At 35.1% G+C, this 21,727-nt stretch overlaps 3 protein-coding genes and 1 long non-coding RNA gene across 6 annotated transcripts; 2 read left to right on the forward strand and 2 right to left on the reverse strand.

Annotated features, from left to right (window-relative positions):
• Positions 1-151: 151 nt before the first annotated feature.
• Positions 152-9,944, reverse strand: LOC107227946 (4'-phosphopantetheine phosphatase). Of its 3 annotated transcripts, XM_015669270.2 has the most exons (13): positions 9,471-9,943; positions 8,899-9,178; positions 8,641-8,824; positions 6,708-6,800; positions 6,464-6,623; positions 6,188-6,378; positions 4,119-4,393; positions 3,890-4,042; positions 3,703-3,790; positions 2,767-2,971; positions 1,213-1,370; positions 913-1,082; positions 152-839 (listed from the first exon to the last, which is right to left on the reverse strand). In XM_015669270.2, the coding sequence occupies exons 1-13, from the start codon at positions 9,577-9,579 to the stop codon at positions 389-391; spliced, it is 2,517 nt and encodes an 838-aa protein (XP_015524756.1). In that variant the 5' UTR covers positions 9,580-9,943; the 3' UTR covers positions 152-388. The 3 variants fall into 3 exon arrangements, with proteins under 3 accessions (XP_015524756.1, XP_046586073.1, XP_046586072.1); XM_046730117.1 differs by lacking the exon at positions 9,471-9,943 and having other exon boundaries at positions 8,641-8,750; positions 8,958-9,006; XM_046730116.1 differs by lacking the exons at positions 1,213-1,370; positions 2,767-2,971 and having other exon boundaries at positions 9,471-9,944.
• On the forward strand, positions 6,609-8,214 carry LOC124292694. Its single transcript, XR_006902554.1, has 2 exons — positions 6,609-6,717; positions 6,810-8,214. It is a non-coding gene; the product is annotated as an uncharacterized LOC124292694 (long non-coding RNA).
• A 1,325-nt stretch (positions 9,945-11,269) lies between the features above and the next one.
• Positions 11,270-17,066, reverse strand: LOC107227911 (alpha-1,2-mannosyltransferase ALG9). Its single transcript, XM_015669192.2, has 12 exons — positions 16,950-17,066; positions 16,522-16,660; positions 16,154-16,359; positions 15,835-15,948; positions 15,606-15,716; positions 15,144-15,426; positions 14,930-15,046; positions 14,029-14,242; positions 13,582-13,723; positions 13,341-13,470; positions 12,927-13,057; positions 11,270-12,709 (listed from the first exon to the last, which is right to left on the reverse strand). Exons 1-12 carry the CDS (start codon positions 17,027-17,029, stop codon positions 12,559-12,561), a joined length of 1,818 nt encoding a protein of 605 aa, XP_015524678.2. The 5' UTR covers positions 17,030-17,066; the 3' UTR covers positions 11,270-12,558.
• On the forward strand, positions 17,032-21,092 carry LOC107227923 (cilia- and flagella-associated protein 300-like). The gene is made up of 7 exons (XM_015669203.2): positions 17,032-17,167; positions 18,319-18,441; positions 18,523-18,604; positions 18,751-18,820; positions 18,947-19,119; positions 20,037-20,209; positions 20,284-21,092. The coding sequence occupies exons 2-7, from the start codon at positions 18,347-18,349 to the stop codon at positions 20,486-20,488; spliced, it is 798 nt and encodes a 265-aa protein (XP_015524689.1). The 5' UTR covers positions 17,032-17,167; positions 18,319-18,346; the 3' UTR covers positions 20,489-21,092.
• Positions 21,093-21,727: the final 635 nt, after the last annotated feature.

The following is a 21,727-nucleotide window of genomic DNA, read 5'->3' on the forward strand; positions in this document are numbered from 1 at the left end:
TCACTTCGGAGTGAGACTGACCCCCGATAGAGGACGGCACAGGTCGAGGGAAATCCCCGCGAATTCTCAAACTACTTTAGCCATTAAATTTGAAAAATTCACTAGGTTAACGTTAGATTGTTCATAACGAGGCTAGAAGTGAATATAAGTATTTAACTTTGTTAGAGGTATTTATTATAACATTATGAATTAAGAAACTTCATCAACATTTACTTTCAGGTTTATGATACTAGTGTTTCGATGTAGCGAGGTATGTAAAATAATTCCATGTCACCACTTCAACTGTAATAATTTGAATTTGTTACATAAGGTCGCTTCGACTAGACACAGTTCGATTATTTCATTCTCTTTCATAAACCGTTCGTTTTCTGTAAAAAATTATTCACATTCAGCTACTGGACGATAATGAGTCGCCACCCTCAATGTCATCATCGTCATCATTGTTATCGTCGCTGTCAAAGCTGCCTTTGGATGCAAGTCTCTTCTTTTTCAATTCAGTCTTATTGCCGCCACCATCATTTGTACATATGCATACATTTTTTGAACCTTCTTTACACGCAGCGTCACATGTAGTTTTGACTTGCGGGTTCTTCAACTTTGATTCATATTTATCAGAGCTTTTGTCTTTTCGTACCAATGGTTCATATTTACAGATGACTGCGTACATATCACCGCCCAGGCGTCTAGCTAGCCAGCGATTTTTGACGACGGCTAATTTTAAACACTCACATTTCATCTTGGCATGAAGATTAGTGTGCAATGAACGCCCCATGCCTTCTATCACCATCAAGTCTACACTGTTTCTTACCATAGCCAGACAAAGATCCAAATTGAGTCGGCTATGTACAATAAGAAAAATAATTAATTATTCTCAAAAGTTCTTAATAACAAACTGTCGCATTCTATTTTTACCTCAAATCCAAACAGGGTCCAGCCTGCGCCGTCTCCATCGCGATTAGTCTTCGCTCTTTGATCGCTTTTTTAATTACGTTACAAATTTTTGCTGCATTCCTCAAAGTCACTACCAGCTCTGGATAAGTAACATCGTTTAAAGCAGGCGCAGAATTTGCGCACAATATCACCTGTACAAGTGAACAAAATAACGAAAATTTAAGCAATACACATGAAGCAATGATTAAAATTCTTGCTCAGCTATTTAAAATGGCCAAAGTAGGAAATGGTTTTCACTTTAAACACGTCAAAGTTACAAACCTTCGTTCCTCTCTGCAGTAAGTCTCGAGCAAAAGGCAATATTCCCAATATTATATCAACGCCACTATTGTCAACAAAGATAGCGGCACATTTGTGGGGGGGACATTTCTCTAATCTTTCTATCCAAGCATCGAGACAATCTACTAGCCACGGTCTACCTGAAATTAGGAAATCAACTTAAACTCAATAGTTTTAGTCTGCCGAATCAACATATTGCAAGGCATTACCAGATTCTGTAATTTTTTTTACATCTTTGAGTGAAATTATAAACGATCTATTTTCTTTGAACAATGTCAGATGGTAAGAACTGCATTAATGCACATATAATTAACACATCTGGGGTGGCTGATTTTGATAAAATTTGAACTGGTGAAACTACAACGAATTTCATTAGACCCGTACTTTTTTTTCCTTTCCCACAGGCAGCAGTTACTGAGAAATCACATAGGGTTTATTCTTAAAAACATTTTATTCATCTTTTCCTTACTTTCAAGTACATTTTAATGAAATTTTTTTCCTCCAACGGATGAAGGAATAATTATTTAAAAAAACAAAAACGATATAATATGATTATTATCATTTTATTATACGCTATCAAAAACTATATAGAGTATCAATTTTCGTTAAGAATAGCATTAATACACGTGCGTGGGTGGTAATCATCGTACAAGCATTTCTAATAAACATACAATTAGGAAAAATTGCGTGGTTGAAATTCATGAAAACATTTCTAGATTTGCTTAATTTTGCAGCGAACTAGGCGTATTGTAGTATGTCTCAGAAAACTGGAGCAGATAATTGATTATCATTTTTTTAAAAGGATTAATTCATCCAATACATTCCGTTGAAAGGCAATAATTTCATTAAAATGTACTTGAAGGTAATAAAAATACAAAAATTTTTTTAAAAAACAGGGAAAAAAATACAGGTCTAATGAAATTTAATCTAGTTCCACCCGTTCAAATTTCATCAACATTCATCACTCCAAATGCGCGTGTACTCCCCTTGTGAAAATGGATCACTTCTCTTAAGGTACGTATTTGTAGCAGACGATATAATAATTAAATATGTCGAATGGATAAAAGTTTCCTGCACGTGAAATTCTGGAACATACTGGTCGTTTTCCCCAAACTCTGATACTGGCAAATAAAATAGTCATCTTCCCAAGATTGGCGGTCTTCAGAATTTATTGAACAAGTGTTGCTATTATTTTTATTCAAATGCCTCTTTCCTTGGATGCATTCAACATTTGATAACATTCAAATCTCTTTTTGTTATGGATTTTGGAAGGCCACACCAGATTCTACGTCTACATAGACGCAACATGATTCACATTTTTTGGTCAAAATCTGTCCAGTCGGTCACTGAGATTTGAGATTTATTTGTGAAAAATGATATGGTGGAAAAAATTCATGAAGTCTGTTACTGTGAATTTACAGTCAGTATTTTATACAGACTTCTGAACCAGATGAAAGCAAGTGATATAAAATTGTAAAATTTGTCTTAAATTCAGCAAGCCCATGTGAAATGATATTAATGAAATAATAACGTTACCAGGTATCTTAGATTGGGCCTCCTTAAAACCAAAGTCAGTTGTTTCCATAATCGCAGCTACTTCCTTTGCGCCCCAATCAAACATATTACCACTTAACACACCCATAATCAATGCCTCTACCTTTGCAGAGCCTTCTAATTGGTCTATCGCTGTAATCCGTTCTTGCAAATGCTGCAGCGCTTGCTCATTCTCGTTTTTCTTTTGCTAAAATAAATGTTTTGAAGAAAAAAACACGCAATCGTAAATATACCTATTAAATTCAGATAAAAAAAATATGATCCCGCATTAGATCTGGAGAGAGAATCGTTTGTCTCGGGTGCTCTTTCTTTTATAGGTCATTATATAACGCGAAAAAAGACAAGTTTGGAAATGATTTTGTACCAACGCTTTAAATACGTTTTACGAACTTCCTACTTCTGAGTTTTCGAAGAGACAATAAATTATAATAATCACTTCAGAAATGAACGAACTTTTTTACGAACTTCCTACTTCTGAGTTTTCGAAGAGACAATAAATTATAATAATCACTTCAGAAATGAAAAGATCAGTTTTTGCTAGATCTCCACCAGGGTGGACCTTCTTTGGGGATCGGATTTTCATCAAAATCAATCGAGCTGTTTCCGAGTTATTTACAAAAATCAAAATCTATTTTAACAAGATTTCTCTTATCGCAACTAATGGCAATGGGTGGGAAGTCTTAGGACCAGCCCCTTAAGGTCAATTACATTCCTTACTTGCCTTGCTTTGAAAGCACCGGAAAAAGGTGAAGGAATGGTAAAATGGTACGGAAAAAGGTTGAGAAATCCGCGAGCTTTTGTCTAACAGTAACTGACCAGAGATGTTACATTCTATGCTGCATGTTTGACAATTTCACTTCATTGTAAATGTGAAAATTAATACGATAGTGGTCAACTTCAAAACAAAACATATCTTACATGCAAATAAGGATCTGGAAAGTCGAATTCTTTCATACAGTGTTCAATGGTGTCCAGCAGAGTACGAACAGTTAGAGCTCCATAGGCACTGTAGAAGGAATAAGTTTTCATGAAATCGTCAGAAAATGTTCATACAAAACCCAAAAATGTCACTAAAATATATGATCGATGAAAAGGTGATGCTTACAATGGCTCAACATGCAGGTAGTGTAATCTGTTGATGTACTTTTCCTTCAGTTTAACAGCTCGATCTTGAGCAGTCGGACTTTGAGGCTGACTCATCACTGCTCTGGCAATGAATTTGTCAACAGATTCTTCAAAGCATTGAAGCCAATAATCCCTGGAAACAAATGATACAATTATTCAAAGTTGTGTGTGACGATACTACTTGTTTACTATCCAAGGAGATTATTCACCTCGCTTCCTTATCTTGAACGAGATCCATGGTGTCCGGATTATATGTTGAAGGATCTTTTAGCAACGGACAAAAAGTCACCGCATTTTCAGCTTGATCTATTTCCAGCTGATCAACTTCAATGCCAAGTTTTGTCGATATTGAATCTATGAATCCGGACGACCCAGCATAATTTTCCAACCAGCTATACTTGTCCGATTGTTCTGTACCGTACAAAAACGCTCCTATTGCACCCAAGTAACCTTCGTGTCGCAGAAACAGCGGTTTAACTTTTCCCTAAAAGTAATAATTGCAATAATTTATTATTCATTTAAGAGATGAATTATGTGCTATGTATTACACACCTATTCGTTACGGTTTTATGACATCAAACATGTTAAAATGGAACATTTCCGTTAAGGATAAGTGTTGTGCACAGTCTGAATTAAAAATTAGGAGAAGCGAAGAACTGTTTGAATAAATCTTCAACAGTGTTATTTGTGCCAATGACAGTAAACACAAATAAAACAACATCCCTACTATGCAATACAAATGATTCTGAGCAAATTCGAATAAAACATGCTAAGATATCAACAATTTGCTACAAAGTTAAATAGTTACAACATTCGAGAAGCTTAACTTTGGTGTTCTATATTTGACTTCAATGGTTTTGGTTTATTTCATTTATCGAAGATATCCAGAGATTACCGGTCAAACAGTTATCTCCAGAGTAGATGAAAGTAAATTTGTCCAACAAGGAACGCTAGGTCGTCAACCCCTCTGATTTAATCTAGGTCATATTTGTGTAGTGCGTCAAAAACTAAAAGACTCATTTTTTTTATCTCCTATTAAACGGTTCAAATCAATGAAAAAATTCACCAAATATGGGCACCAAACGGGGTGACTTCTTAAGGCGCTTCATATATTTGAATGAAACTAAAACTAAAATGTTTCATTCATCAATAAAAGCGCTTGATGTATTTGAATGCTACCAACGTTGAAATATTTCATTCATTAATAACATTTCAGCATTGGTTTCATTCGTCATATCAAGCACATCAAGAAACCACCCTGTTCGGTGCCCATCTTTCCAAACAGATGATTTTTTTTAGAGGTTTTGGTTCAGATGAAGTGGTTTATTAATCCCTAGACGCAAAAAATAAATGAATGAGAAGTGGCGAAATTCGAAATAGGGAAGCCATTAAAGACATGCAAAAATTGAGATTGATATTTCAAAGATCATACGCTCTGCATTCCCGGATTTTGTGCCAGATTGAACGTTGTGGAATAAGGAAGAAATTTTTAAACATTATCATAGCATAAAAAACTATTAGTTTTGAGATGATTTCTTGATGATTCACCACTTAACTGCCAAGCCGTCATAACGGCGTTAAGCGCGCTCGTGCCGTAACTGCCAAATTCGCGGAATGGCGTCATACTGTAATTCAATTTTTTTGGTGATTCAGGTGCCTATTTATTTTTGAAAGTATGTGTTTCAAGTATTTCTAATACACAGTTTTAAGAAGTACCGCGGCACTTTTCTAATATAAGTAATAGTTATACCGTATAATAAATCACATTGACTCGATAATTCTTGAAATTACGTTTTTGGACTAAAAAATAGTAGTATTCAGTGTAATTCAAAAAAAAAAATGCATCTCGAAAAAAGAAAATGATGGTTTTTCTATGACCCCATTTGAGGAAATGACAAAAAATTCGTCAATTTTGAGGGTTTAGAACTGTATGAATGCGAAGAAAATAAAACTTTTTATGGTCATAATCGGATTCCTTGACCTCAAAAATACTTAGAACACAAGCTTTCAGAAGTAAATATTCACCTGAGACACCGACAGGCATTGAATTACTTTATGACGCCATTTCTCGATTTTCGGCAGTTACAGCACGGGCACGCTTTACACCGCTATGATGCCTTGGCAGTTAAATGGTTGATAATTTCAATTTCAATGAGAATATTATACGAATATATGATAATCCAGACTGTGATGATAACAAATGATGAAAACATTGTGCCGAGTTTTGAGATATATTAAAGGTAGAGCAATACAGATTTAGTAGGTACAGAAAACTAACGTGAGACCAGTACTTGATGGAGTAGGAGATGGTGTGCATCGAGAGCGGATGATTCCTGAGAAAATAACCGCCGAAATAGACTTTATTCAAATTATGTTTATTCGCATAAAGGCTAGCAATCTGCCCTATGTCATTGCTGATAGTGAACAGTAAACTCCGCGCTATGTCAGCCTCAGAGAAATTTTGCGACCCTGAAAAATACAATATTCATAATAATAATAATATCCATAGAGTAAATAGTAGTTGATCAAAGTCTCTAGTCTAAATAATATTTACCAGAATTATTATTGCAGCTCATCGCTTTACCAAAAGAAGATGCGATCAGGTCACCAGGCAAACCATGACTTGTGTAATCGCCTCCATATATATCCTTGACTAGCATATCGACATTACGATGATCACCACGTTCGGCGAGCTGTAGTAGTTCGTCAAAACCCTGAAAGTTGGAAGATGAGTGAGAGCGAAATGAGAAAAACTGATCAGTGTTGATAAAAACTGGATAATAACATTACGGTGCTACCTTTGCCTTGGTGAGTAATGAACCAAGTCCCCAAAACGTTCCTCCACCCGTCGCTGTTCCTCCTATTCTTTCAAATTGCTCTTCTGATTCGACCTGTGACAGATGACCAATCATGAAGCAGCTGCCGAGAATACTTTGACGCTTTAAGACCTATTATCTCAAAAAATCAGCACCAAGTTGACTCTAATTTATCTTTAAACTAACTGCTGATTGTGATTGAGGTATAGAGAATCAATTCACAGCTTGGTATTAGCACCCTTGAAAAAAATTGAAAATAAACATGAAAAACACAAGATGAACGTCGTATAGGAAAGTAGTGCTCTTGGAGGAAGCAAACAGATTCATGCAATCTACGAAGACTTTTCTAAAGCATTTGATAGGGTCAACCGTGCTAGACTTCTGACTAATTATAAATTTTGGAACAATGGGGTCAGGTCTGTCCATCCGATGAGCATACTATGGATAATGTCTCTCCTGAATATAGCAATTGCATGTAGGATGTGGGATTCTGGATTAATGGTAAACTTTTGTTCACCCCTCATATTGAAAGAGTGGTGTTGAAGGGCCAGTCGCACCTTAAACTTCGTAATGAGATTCACAAGAGATTTACAAATACATCCTGTATATTATTACTTCGTAAGACTTTAGTCTTAGTCTTTCCTATTTTATTGTACGGGTCGCAAATCGAGGGTCCTTATATTCGAATATCATGCAATCAGATAAATTTTGTCCAGTGGTGATTGCTACGGTATCTGACGTTTAAGGCCGATCAAGTCATGACTTATTATTACTACAGCTACGGTCACATTGCTAGGCTATATAAAATCCAGATGGTCAGGTCACTTCACGAAAGCAATGATATAGCTTAGTGTACAATATTCTCCATGGTGATGTAACATGTGAGAATGTGAAGACCATTTTTATGCCTAGGGACCCCAACTATAATTTGAGATATCCATCCTACGTTGTTGAACATTATCATAAAACTAATATGTTTTATTTTCTGCCCTTGACAAGGCTGAGGCATTCATGGTTATATTTTTCAGATTATTCATAGTTTCTTATTTACTATTATCTCTTGGTAGGCGTGAATACCTTTTATAAAATTTATCCATTCTTATAATGTTCACCCTAGGTGTTAATCTTGAACACAAATCTTTTCGAAGTAAATTGTAACAAGGCAATTAATGCTCGTGTATACTAATAATGAATCAGAGTGGCCACCCATTTGAAATATCGAGAAATGTCAAGGAATTTAGTACGTCATAGAAAACTCAAGGAAATGTCGGGGAATTTTGATAAAATGCACGGATTTTAAAAGCCTTGACCATTAAATTGAGATTCTATCACCATGCGCACTGTCACAATTTTGCTCCTCTTCTTCTTGACGATTATGAGCTGAGTTGTTGATTGTCACATGAATTCAGTAGTACGAGCAAACAGCGGTTACAGTGATGTGTGATTATTCAATAGTGTGTCATGTTTTTAATTTGTCAATTTTATACGTCATCTATGATCAAAAATATAATATAACCTAATAAAGATAAAAATATCATATTTTAGCCACACATTACCTAAGTTACTCCAGGTTTTAGTAATTCCTGCATGAATCGTGCATCAAAATTTCACGGAAAAATAATGATCTTAATCAGCAAAACTAGGAAATGTCAGGAAATACTATGAGTGGAATTGAATGGCCACCCTATGAAATAATAAATAATAAACAATGTTCATTGTTACAGTATTATTGGTGAAATGAGTGATAAACAAAAAAACAATGTAAATTATTATATACGTACAGGTAGATAAATTAGCTACATTTTGATCGCGAGATATATTTGAACTTTGTGGCTGAATAAAATTACTACTCTACTGGCTGTTGTTAATATTATTATTATTGCTAATATTATTATTATATTTACTATATATTCACCTTAAGGATGCTAACACCACTTCCAATATTCACCAACATGTAGGGAAAAATGTTAGGGCCTGCCTTTTGAAATTTGTATTCTGGATTGGAGTTTTTCTTGAACTGAAATGCTTCACACGGTATATTTTTCAGTAAAAAATTACACCCTTTAATCAGACACGCAATTTCATCCTCCTTGTCGATTCTATAGCAGAATTGAATTTTAATCAATTATTCGTAAACAAGCAGCGACTCGTAATCACCCTCAATTCAACTCACAATAAGCCTAGTTTTTCCTGCAATAGCGGCGTGTACTTGAAAGCACCGCCACCGGTTACCTTGACACTTTTTCCTTGGAATCTCTCAGCGTGTACCAAGTTAGCCCTAACGAAGTCGAGGCAATTTTCAAAATGACGAGTCTCAAACTTAACAAAGTGCAAGCGACAGCCTTCTAACACCTTATAAGCTCGTTCTCCGCTATTGCCGAGTCCTGCATTTTCGTACAATGCTTTACGATAGCTGACCGTCGAGTAGTAGGCAATCTTCGTCAACGAAATACCTGAAGAAAAATTTTAGCAATTGAATTTGAATTTGACAAGGAGGTAGGAATCCATCAATGTTGTCGAAACTCTGTGAATGAATTGTTTACGACAAGATCAATATGTTTCAATTTCCAAAGTTGATGCAGAATGATAAAATTTATTGAATTGGATAATAACATTTTATTGAAGAATTCCATTGAACTCAGTTAATTGTTGATGAAAATTTTGAGAAGCGATTCAATAAAGAGGTTATGTTATTGGTTGAGGAAGATAATCCGGTTGCAGAATAGATTAAATTTGGTTACATACCAATGTCGATGGCAAAGTTTTTGGCATTTTTCAAATTTGCGAAAACCTCCACAGCAGCTGGTAGTTTAATACTCTGTGGATGAGTTTGTTCGTCGTCTGTTTCTGCCATTTCGTTTGCAAATTTATATCGATATTCAACTCCAGTGTCATAAGGTAAAATCAAACTGTGTCATCACACCAATATTTGTTTGTGAATAACAATAGTTCAACTAGAATTTTCAATCTGTTATATCAAGTCATTCGCGCCACAGCTTTAATCTTATCAACGTAATAAATTATGAAATACAATTTCATCTAATGCATCTAATACTGGGTCGTTATCAGTCAACGGCTGGGTATAAGAATCAGGAGGCTTATTCTCTAAGCTACGTAGCTGCAGAATTCATAACGGCGAAATTTGTGCAAAATCAAATCTAAAATAACTCAAACAATCGCGCATCACAGCTAACTGTGATCAATTTGCAACCCACGGAACCTATATACAAGGAGACCGATCGTAATGTATAAGAAACAGTCGAAAATTTGGGAAAGGATCATAGTTCTCACAATGTCCATCAGGTGTACGCTGCAGTTGCCAAAGTCAAGTTTTTTAAATTTAAAAAGGGGAATGCCCCAGAGCGCGAGGAGCCATAGGGACTACACAAGGAGCACGTACTCCATGTAAACAAATCTTTGATGGCACTGGTGTTCCGCATACACCGAAGACAGTTGAAGGAGTGTAAGGCTGTAGCATGGCTGTAGTAAAAACTTTCAATAAATCATATTGCAAAATGATCGACTAGTCGATCTTGAGCATCCCTGACGCCAATGACACTTCGGTAGAAAAGGAACACTAGCGCGCTAACGGTACTGTGGTACAGAAGATAAACTTAATGTGAATGATCACTGTGACAAGTTTTGTTAATTCACCCATTTCCATACCATACGCAATCGGTTATGCAGTTAGTATACGTATGTATCAGTGATCACTATGGAAGTGGGGGTTCCGGCGAGAGAGATAACATGGAAAGGAAGTGTTTTCTCCATTGATCGTCTTCTACTTAGCTACTGTGCTGACTGCCCATGCGTGGGATAGCCTAAGTAAAAATGTAACGCCATTGATTTACAAAAGAAAACATGTGTACAAGCTTTTTGAAAAACTGTACCACTGCGAGAAAGACAGCACTTCTTTCTCTGCTACCTCTCTTTCGGGAAGCCCCATCGCCGCAGTGATCATGCACAAGAATCAAGCCAACCATTGGGCCCGCAGTTAGAAAATACTATCACAAATTGTAATAACATGTTTTCTTATTTCACTGCTAGCAACTGCTAGATTATTGAACATATTGAAAATTCCCTAGCTGAAATGCAATACTAACTACCCTTACCGACCGTGTAATATGCAATTGGTTGAATTTCTGGACAATTTTCCACATCTAAAGGACTTTTAAATATTTGAAGTCATAGGAGAATGTAAGAAGAAAAATGATATGTCGATTTAAGATCACCCACACTATTTTTGTGCAATATTTACAACACAGTAATAAGAGGTTATTCGTTTTCTTTAATGTAAAACGTAGATTACCATCCATATTCGTAGTCCTTCCTTGAGGAACAAGGATTCCTTGTTCATGAAACGTGAAATGAGAACAAGGAATCCTTGTTCCTGGTCTAAATAACAAGTATTTTATCTGATGCGCTGCTGGCAGGTATGATGCCAACTGTACACATACAAAAATTGAAGAAATTAAGCCGCATCTATGCATATAAACATACGTCGACGTTGGCAGATATGGCCATAAATAATATCTCAGCACAAATGAGGATGGACGTATTCCGTTGTTACTTTATTTCACTGCTGGTAAATGCCAGACACATAAGCTGAGAATTCGTCAGGTGACAATCAAAAAGGATGGACCCATCCCATTCTCTTTGGTGATAATTAACGACCATTACCAATCAAGTCATTTTGCATTTTATATGATTGTGCGTATTTTTCATAATATTCGACATTAAAGGACTTTTTGATATTTCAGAAGTCATATGTTAAAACACTGTTTTCGTGCAATATTAACGCCGTAATAAAAGAAGATTAGGTCCTCAGCCTGTGTAAATTTGAATCGTAGTTTATACTTCCTGGCACAAATATTGCACAAAAATAATGCTGCTTATCATATCATGTCAGTATCTATAATTCCTAGAATCTTGAAAACTCCCTCAGCTATGAATAGGATTTTCCAAAAATGGATGCTCATTCTTATGTTAAATATGTAACATAAGAATAATTTGACCGGTCGGCAAAAAAGTCGATAATTATAAGTCTTATTTTATAACAACAAATTACAATCGAGATGTTAAGTATCAAACTAGTGTTTTTTAATTCTAGTAATTGTCAATTACCTATTTAATATGTATAATATTAATTAGCTTTATCTATAGAATAATAAAAATGATTTGTATATACCGTTACGTATATTATTATTACATCATACGTATAAAACACATTAATTCCGACAAACGCAAAGTGTTATTGTCATATAATCGATGCAACGTAAGCTGTGTTTGCCGGGATTCGGACATGTTTGACACAGAAAACTAATAGCGAAAAATACACGTACAGATTGAGCGTGACAAGGTCAATTCAGGTAGTTTTTTCTGTAGCAAGGATTCTCCGCGCTGACTAAACCATAAATTCTCACCTCAGACTATTGCTACCTATACATACCTACATATGTAAATACAATATTTATACATACGGAAAAACAGATCTGCAAACGTGTTCATTAAATCTTATCTCATAGATTTTCTGGTAATTGTCATATTGGTAAAAATTTACAATAATAATCTCACAACTTTAGATAGAATTGTAATTGGAAGTCACTTTGCTGCCTCGAATAAAAAACTTTTCATCCAGATTTGTAGTGAGTTACATGAAAAACGAAAATCTCACGGTGCAAAAATACGAAAGAATATTTTATGACCTCAGATTGTAAGTAACTTGGGTTGAAGGTAAAATGCGAAGGGTAAAAATTAATTTCTGTGGTATGATAAACGGGAATGTTGCGTTACAAAATAAGAATATTTTGTTTTTTTGGTTATTTATTATCAGTTATTGTGCCCTCGGAAATTTTGACTTGCTGCCAGAGGAAGCCGCTGGCATTAATTTAAACTTTGTACTTTGTAGCAAGTTGTAAGATCCATAGTTACAGTATTTTGGCGATAGGAATGGAATGTAGAATGCTCTGAAGAATGGATGAGATCTGTAATAAATATACAAATTTTTAATTTGGTAGTTATTATCTGAATGCTACTGTAAGTAAAACAATGATTGAAATTACAATTCAAATATGGCATGTTCATGTTCGTTTAAAGTGAAAATACCATAAAAATCAGAAAACAGTATGAACAGTTACTGATGTTGCTCCAATTTAAGAATGGATTTGAGAAATTACTAGAATTTCGTTTTGATAAACTTACTTGGAGGCATCCAGGAACTCGGCAGACTTAATCACTGTAAAATGATCGGGTTGATGCGAGTAATTTGGTTCGAGGGAAGATTCTTTTCCGAGATCCAAGTCCAGTAAAAAATGACATCTTCCAACGTCGAACTGTGAATTAAGAAACAATACAAAACCAATCCACATGTACTATGTTAATAATTGTATCAGGGAATAAATATAATTATAAATGAATTTATCGACAACAAACTATTACCAGAACTGGCATTTGAAAGCTGGAGTTGGAGAAATTATTTAATTGAAGAACAATATCAATAAAATAATATTATGCCATACAGAACATGAGACAGATGCAAAAAACTTAATAACACTGAATAAGTGTGACAAAATGAATTTTTTACAAATTTAATTAACCAAAATGTTCCATACTCACATAACGAGACGTTTCTTCCTTGTTCATGTCATTGAAGTGAGGCTGAACAATACTCGTGCCATTTTCTTGATCTGAATAGGGTTGCGGTAACTGACCAGTGAATTCAGACTGCAAATATTGGAGCCTCCAACTAAAATGTTGAACGGATTTAGCAGGATGAAAGAAAGTGTTGGCTTTTGATTAGTGATGAGAGCATTAAGAAGCTTTCATTGTTCTCACAGTATTGGCGAATACTTCTCACTTGTTCGAAGGAAAGAAAAAGCTGCTAGGAAAGCGATGCCATTCTTTGCCAATGCAAAAATTGATGTTTACGTCAGAAGGTACTTGTCCATCAGATCCAAGTTTGTTGGCTTCCATCATTACTTCTAATGGCGCATAGTAGTCTATAAATAAATAACAATGATTGCGATAGTTTGCAACTGCTACACTAGAAATGTAGGAGCCGATGCAACATATGAACGCGAATGAATATTGAGGCAAATAGACTATGAGATAGTTAAGGATTGCAATTGCGCACCAAAATTGTTCAATAACATAAAAACGTTTTGTTCTGTTCAGAAATTGGAAAATATGACACCAATAATAACGATAAAACTGCTATCATACAACTTGAGTTTTATTTATATTTGAAATTACGACAGTAAAGAATAGTTCGCACAAACCGGTTCGTTTCATTTTCATTGCTTACCCTTGTAAAGAGCGAACGATCTTGAGAGCCCGAGTAAACCGCAAACAACCATCGACAGAACCATGATCGGCGCTGTGTGTTGTAAGTAATGAGAAGTGACTGGTAACGGGCTGATTTGAGTGCGGACAAAGAAGTAAAGCTTCTGAATAACATCAACTGTTATTGCTCCGGCTAGGCAGATCATGGGGTAGATTGGAAAAAGGAATCTTTCTTCCTAAGATGCATGAAAAGTAACGAGCACAGTGTTAAATTGAAACTTGCAGTCACGAACTGGACAAAATTAAAGCTGTCGAATCGAGTTTAGAATATTTCATGCAGAAATGGTATGAAACAAATATAAAACAAGGTATGTGTGTGTTGATTAAAAATACGTTAACCTGTTTTCTCAGAAGTCAACAGGAACGAAGAAGATAATTCTGCACTTATTTAAAATGGATTATAAAAATTATATTGTTCAGGATGAAACTCTCAAAGTCAAAACCTTAGTACTGAATTGACGAAATAACTATCACCATCATAATTGCAGATTGTAGACACAGGATGTGATAAGCTGACAAATAAATTAATTGTGGTTATAGTAATATGAAAAAGAAATAAAACAGAACTGCATGATCAGAGAAAGAATAAGAGTTCACAAATATGATACATGATAAATCTCCCAATGTCTTAATTAATGATATTGCATTAAATTAATTACACTATAACGTAAACCAAGACGTACAGAAGTAGAAGGTCTAAAGCAAAAAGTAAACGCCAAAAATAGTGAAAGGCGAACGAGAATTCAGAAAGTTTTAGTAGTGTAGAGTGCAGACATTTCCGCGAATGTTGCAATGCCTGTTAATTTTGATGCCATCAGTCGAGTGATTGAAAGTTTGAGTGCTCTTTACCATAAAAAACTTACTTTATGCGACTGGAAGAAGAATACAGCAATCCATAGATAGAGCGGCGCCAGTGAGTACCAGTAAGGTAGACAATAAGAGTTTCTTGGTCTCGCGGGTACAACCATCCAAGTTAAAAGCTTAAATAAAATAAAAGACACGCGATATTCATTATCCCGATTATGTTTTGTTACTTGATTAGATCTAGTGCAAATGAGTAACTAGCGATATTCTTACCAATCCAAACGGGGCCAACAGCGCTCCAAGAAAGACGAAATTGAAATTCAAGAAGCCGTTTAAGATATAGAAGGTGAATGGTTCAGTGCCATACAGGTCCGGACCATGACTAGTAAAGACATTGTACATGATTATGTTGAGAGGGGCGACAACTAGTTTGCCGAAGAATACAGAGTCGAACCAAACCATTGGCGCCAATATCACGAAACCAGACAAAGCTGCCCACTTGACGAACTGCAGCCATTCTCTTCGACGAAAAAGCATTTCTATTGCTATGGGAATGCTGCAAACAATCATTAAGAATAATTAATAATGGATGTTATTGTTAAAATCTGAATTTAAACAGTTCATTCACTCTAAGATTGAATCGTACATGTTTTAGTTTGAAGTTAGTTACTACATTTTCATTTACTAAATGAAACAGTTTCAATTTTTGACAGAAGAAATACGTTTGAAGCGTACCCCAACAAAGCAGCGAATGGCCAACCAAGTAAGGAAGAAATAGCAGTGGTAAAAATTGCTAATTCGTATTTACGGTCATACCAAGCGGCTACAGCCACGGTGCTCAAGTACCTGAAATGGAAACAGGATTGCATCAATTAGACAAGATGGTTTCAAGTTTTGGCTAAATTTATGAACCGTTGATGTAAAGACTGTTATCTTTTATGAAATGCAGTGTACAATGACTCACATTGAAAATGACGAAGGCAAGAAAGCAGCGCTTGAAATATACATTCCAGAGCTAAAAATTAGAAATGCTAACGTCAGACGGGCTATGTGTACTCCAAACTCTCTGCATACATTTCTGAAAATCATAAAAAGATCCCATATATGTTCGTAGAATTACTCATTTGGCATCAGGACCTGTTTCTTAAGAGGTTGACGAGGTAAAAATCAACACTTCTCGTTCATTTCATTTCAAAATGGTCACCCTTCATGTAATTATCAAATTATTATATTCATGAAGGAACTTTATGTGAAATACATGAATCAATGAGAGATATACGTACTTGTAAAAATATACCTCTGATACGGCGCAGCCTACTGAAAGCAAGCATCGAATAAAGTAGAATACAAGTACAGGATTCGGTTCTAATAGAGAGCAGTAAATTTTTGCAGGAACAACGTGTAGTAGTAAATATGTGTAAGATCGCAGTGCATAATCTGGACTGTACTCCCAAGTTTGCTGACCTGTTCCATAAAGTAGGTAATGGCTCTGGAAAAAATATAAATTTGATTCCTTATCAGATATTAAAATTACATGTACAGCATGCTGAATGATCATGAATGAATCCGAATTAGAATTCAGATTTTATTTTAATCACAAAAAATTAATGATACAGGTAAATCTGCATTATTGATTAATTGTTTTTCATACCGGCTCCCAATAATTAAAGGTCTCATCGCAGTCCGTTATATGGCTCCATATTGCAGAGCAAAATCTGGCTGATAATAACAGTTTAAACGCTGTATCACCACCTGGATAAACAAGCCCGAAGTCCATCGATTCCTCTGGTCTAGAAGTAGGAGAAAGGTAAACATTGTTATGAACAAATTTGAAACATATTTGTCAAACAATTTGGTCAGAAGAATTCCCAAAAAAATCTCCCAATCTCCAATAATAGTGAATTAATAAATAGAGAGACTTATTGTTAGACAGAAAATGATATTTGTTGTCATAACATAGGATAAGTTAACCTAACTTAAACGTCGGTAAACGTCAAATGGCATGTGTGAATTGAAGGAAAGTTATTAAAACACATTACAGACTAAAACATATTTGGAATCAGGGAGAATAGAACCTACTTTGATACTTTCCGCCCATTGTTTTTCTTCTGATCTTTTTTAAGGTAAAACAATTGCCGCTGACGTTGACTCGGTGCCATTGTTGAAGCAGTCACATCAACGCTATCAACTACTGTGTGGTACGTCGCGCCTAACCACTGGCAACCTGAAACGCAATGCAAGCGTGATGCGCAAATCCTATTTGGCGCGAACGATTTGCGCGTTTCAGAGTTTAAGAGGTGAAAAGAACATTACATCCAGGGCCGAGTCCGTTAATATGGGCGAAAACTTAAAACAAAAATTGAAATAATATCTGCAAAATCAAACGTGACCAATTCATGTTCAATTGACATTGCAGGTAAGCCATTCGCCGGTCGTAGCACATAGTGGATCGCAAATAAGTTTTTATAAGCTCCAATTTGGAGAATGTCCTTTTTCCTGATGCGGAAATTAGGGGTAAGGTTAACAGAGAATCCTTGAAGCCGCGATAAAGTTTGGATACATTTCATCAAGACAGTTAGTAGTAATGTGCGACAACATCATGAGTGCACTGAAGTTGGCCATTTTAGATGATGCAAACTAATCCTTTAAGTATTTCAGTTCTTCGGTAAGCTCTCCACCATCAATATCACTGTTTCCATCTTCCCCTCTTAGGAAATATTCCAGAATCGGTGATTTATTCAAAACTTGGGATGTATTCGATCCTATAAAGTTATTAGAGTTTTGGATGATACTCAAAGGTTTGCGAACCTCTTTGGTCATCACGAAACGTTCTCCTAAATTTGATATCGCTATATCACATAATTTGTTGAAAAATTGATTTTTTAAACTGTTTATTGGATCGCTTGGGTCCTTACAATCCTGTAACTATCCCGCCCCAATGAGACATTCCGGGAGCTGCAAGCAACGGTTAAATTGACGGAAAAACGACAAACGAAACAAACAACCATGTCGCTCTACCGTCAATATGGGAACCGTTGTTTTAGCATTGGTATTGTTGTTGTAGTTATAAAATAATCACCATCGTGTCCTTTATCAAATGGCGTGGTGTGAACATTTGCTATACAAATATTTGATTTTTTTGCTGCATGGATAAAGCTTATTCGTCACTGCAGTTGAACTAATTGACCAAGCTAATGCTCTTATATTGTAAACAATTTAGTAAATGGATAAGTATTTTCTAATCCGAACACTCAGAGCGCGAATTTACTGATAAAACTCGAATCTCATACGCGCGCAGTTCAAATATTCCACACGATCAGCCAATTACAGCTTCTCTTGAGCCGAAATAGCCAATCAAGTGTCGAAGATCAGTTTTCCCTGTCTCGCAACGATTATGATTGGCCTTGGACAGCACCGTCTGATAATAATCGAATTATTGATCCCACAGAAATTAAACAAATGCCTGTTTGAAAACAATGGACCTGGATACGAGTTACTCCTTCGTGCCGCTAGCAAAAAGAAATTACGTGTACTTGAGCGATCGAAGAATCCAGGAATTACTTGAAAAATGGTAATATGAAAGTCATTTGTTTTATGAATTGATTTTTATATATCTAAGTTTTCATACGCTACAAATTTTCGTTTCTTTCAGGGGCGTTCTACACAATATAAGCATCCAAACTTTTTCATTCAACGAACCTTTTCAACCGTATCTGAAATATCGTCTGGTTGAGGTAAATTTTATATCTCAATTCTGAATTACTGTGCTTCAATTTATTGCGAAATATTTTTGTTCATAGATTTTCTGAATCTAAAGAGCTTCAAACTTTATTTGTGAGAAACTGGAAAAATATTTATATTATTATCATTTCAATTACAGTCATTTTTCAAGGATGTGATTATCGCCAAGGAGTTGAAAACCAAAAAGTTCAATAGCTGGTGCAACGAAGGTAAAGAAATTCGCCATTTATTTTTTTGGACCGAATTTCAATAGCTGTTACAGTCTGCGAAAAATCTACTCTATGCGATTATGCATCCAGTGTTTTGTCTAAACTCTGAATGAAATGTTTTTTCAGGGATTACTGCAACGCAAGTTAAAGCAGAGCAGCTTCCTTGCTCTGTGCTGACCATGTCTTTTTTCGATAAGCTGAAAGACCCGAGCAATAACATCACCTACGATTCGAACAAAATTCGAAAAACTATTAGGTACAACGAGGCAGGAGAGATGATAACCGATAACTTGAGAGCAGTTAGTTTCATGTTCATTTTACTCATTTTCAATTGGCTTCTCTTTACGCTGTAATTCAGGCGAAAACATCTGTAACCTATCTATTTTGTTTTGCGTTGAATTTCGATTAATTCTCTACTTTCCCTGGTGAATATTATGTTCAGAAATATTGAGTCATTTTCGCAAACTTACTTAGGACATGCACTTCTAACACTTTTCAGTTTATTTGAAAAATATTTGTCAAATTCTAGTAATTTCTAGACGTAACGTAAAAATATCTGAATCGTTAAGTAGAAAATTAATTTTGGTAGATTTATAAAGAAAGTTTGGTAATTTTTGATAAGTTTTTGCAATGTTAGTTTTATTCGAGGTATTCTCTTACTGTAGTGTCGAGGTTTTTTCAGAGGCATATCGGAAGAAACAATCTCAACCGTTGCATAAAAAATGTCTAATTTCTCGCAGAAATTCACCTCAGTTTTTTATTGTAATTCGATACCGTCAGAAAATACACAGAAACATGAGATCTCTCATTTTTTTAAATTTGTAGTACAAAATGAAGTTCTGGATTATAGGTGTGTACGAGTTTTCTCTACAAATTGGTCCGATATATCTTTGACTCGACTTGGTTAGAAATAGTCAAAAAGGGGACAACTTGGAGTTTTTCAGATTTCCAATGGGAAACGAAGTTCGAGCAAAATCTGACTTCTATTCGGGAACTGTATAGTATTTGTTAAAATTACTGAGATATTACATCGGAATACCTATCTCGAATTTTTTCGGAAATAATATAAAATTTTTCATACAATCAGAACTGCCCATGATATGTTTCTGAGAAAGTTATAAAAAAATTATGGATGAAATATTACTGAGACCTTGTGTTTCATCAGGTTTCCGAATACATATTCATCAGATACAGACATTCGTCAACTTCGTTTTAGATGTTGCTCGATCCAGAATCCGAGGAATACATGCTGTACGAAAGAGACGAACGAAAAGAGTTCATATTCCGTATTATGCAGATGTTGGTTATTGGCGGTAAACTTTGCCAATACGAGGATGTACTGGAGCCCTACTTAGATGTCACCAAAGTGTTGTATAAAGATCTAATAAGGTAAAGATAGCCAAGGCTTCATCCACGATTTTACACAAATTTTAAAAATTTCTCCTCATGTAATTCACTTTCAGAGTTGATAAACTCGAAGCAACAAACAGTTTGTCCATTTCAACGATGGTTTTAGAAGTTGTTGCTATGAATTCCGGTGATGCATATTTTCCGAGAAACGTCGAAGATAAACAGAATATCGGGTTTTTGTTGGTGGATGCTAATAATCGTCAAATTACAACTTTTCTACATCAGTTGGACGGATGTGAAGAATGGAAAAAATTGTAAAACATAATTCTAAATATGTTGAATAGAATATAAGACGAATAATTTTGAGCACATTCGTTTATTATTATTATTATTGTTGTTATTGTTATGGTTGAAAATGGAAATGGATAGAACCGAAATTGTGTATTAAAATTTCCTTACAATTAAAATACATATGTATAACGCAAGAGAAAAAAATTTAATCCGTAAACGCACTATCAAAATATTAAAAATAATTCGGATTGATTATCGTATCATGCAATAGTACATTTTCTTGAGAATTCCGGATTGGTAGACATCAATGTGAATCTGTTTCTATACAGTTAAATCTTTTTTCATTCACTGGAGGATTAGAATGTTTGAAAAATGATACTTAAAACCGTGCGAAAGCTAGAAAGAAAAAATTGTCGGCTTTCTGCCAATGAAAAAGGAATTTCTCGTTGCCAAAAATCTATGTGATACGAAATGGTAAAGTCAAATTTCTACTAACTTTGCACGTTTTGATGTCTAGAGAATCATCTCGAATCATTTTCAAATGAATATCTGGGTGCGTTTGTAATCAATTTTTCGACCGACGATATCTCAAGAATGAATAAACGCGCGGCTTTTCTGTACTAAGAACTGTCTAGATTTTGGATTAGATCGGCGCGGCCGTTTTCAAGTTATTTAAGTAACAATAAAAGAAAATAACAGAAATTCAAATTGTGATATCTTGAAAATAAATTGACGGATTTTCCTGATTTTCGTTTCAATCAACGTGGCTCTTATTGACTGAATCCTGATTAGATTTTTGATTTGGTCGATCGAGTTGTTTTTAGACTTGTTGAAATAACAAGACAAATTGTGAGAAAAATTCAAATAATGATATCGGGAACGTATAATCGACGGATTTTGATGACTAGATCCCAACCGTCTAGGTTCTTCTTAAATTAGACTCGAAATAATTTTGGTTCCATAAGTCCTGTATTTAACGAATTCTTCAAATTAACCCGTTCACTTTAAAATGAAAAGTTTGACTCAAAATGCTTTTATTTGATTAAAGAAACACATTTTGGACGACATCGAGATGTTTTGGATATGCTTCAGGAATTGTTTTTTTTTTCAAAATTTGCATTCTTCTCAGAATGTGAGAATAATTCTACAAAATGAAGAGCGAAAGTCGATTAGTAAAAAAATGTTACACCCATTTCATATACTTTACAATTATTTAATATGCAGTATACTCGAGAAAATGGTAGAAAGCGAAAATCAAGATTGTAC

The sequence above is a fragment of the Neodiprion lecontei genome, chromosome 2, assembly GCF_021901455.1.
Source record: "Neodiprion lecontei isolate iyNeoLeco1 chromosome 2, iyNeoLeco1.1, whole genome shotgun sequence".
Classification (NCBI taxonomy): Eukaryota; Metazoa; Arthropoda; class Insecta; order Hymenoptera; family Diprionidae; genus Neodiprion; species Neodiprion lecontei.

Excerpts from the sequence above, each read along its gene's own strand:
- LOC107227923 (XM_015669203.2), top strand. The coding sequence starts at position 18,347 with ATGGACCTGGATACGAGTTACTCCTTCGTGCCGCTAGCAAAAAGAAAT. Across the intron at positions 18,442-18,522 it reads CAGGAATTACTTGAAAAATG|GGGCGTTCTACACAATATAA; the intron begins GTAATATGAAAG and ends CGTTTCTTTCAG. Across the intron at positions 18,605-18,750 it reads TGAAATATCGTCTGGTTGAG|TCATTTTTCAAGGATGTGAT; the intron begins GTAAATTTTATA and ends TTTCAATTACAG.
- LOC107227946 (XM_015669270.2), bottom strand. The coding sequence starts at position 9,579 with ATGGCAGAAACAGACGACGAACAAACTCATCCACAGAGTATTAAACTA. Across the intron at positions 9,179-9,470 it reads AAACTTTGCCATCGACATTG|GTATTTCGTTGACGAAGATT; the intron begins GTATGTAACCAA and ends ATTTTTCTTCAG. Across the intron at positions 840-912 it reads GGACCCTGTTTGGATTTGAG|CCGACTCAATTTGGATCTTT; the intron begins GTAAAAATAGAA and ends TATTGTACATAG.
- LOC107227911 (XM_015669192.2), bottom strand. The coding sequence starts at position 17,029 with ATGGCACCGAGTCAACGTCAGCGGCAATTGTTTTACCTTAAAAAAGAT. Across the intron at positions 16,360-16,521 it reads CCTTTAATTATTGGGAGCCG|AGCCATTACCTACTTTATGG; the intron begins GTATGAAAAACA and ends TATTTTTTCCAG. Across the intron at positions 15,949-16,153 it reads TCAGAGGTATATTTTTACAA|AAATGTATGCAGAGAGTTTG; the intron begins GTACGTATATCT and ends TATGATTTTCAG.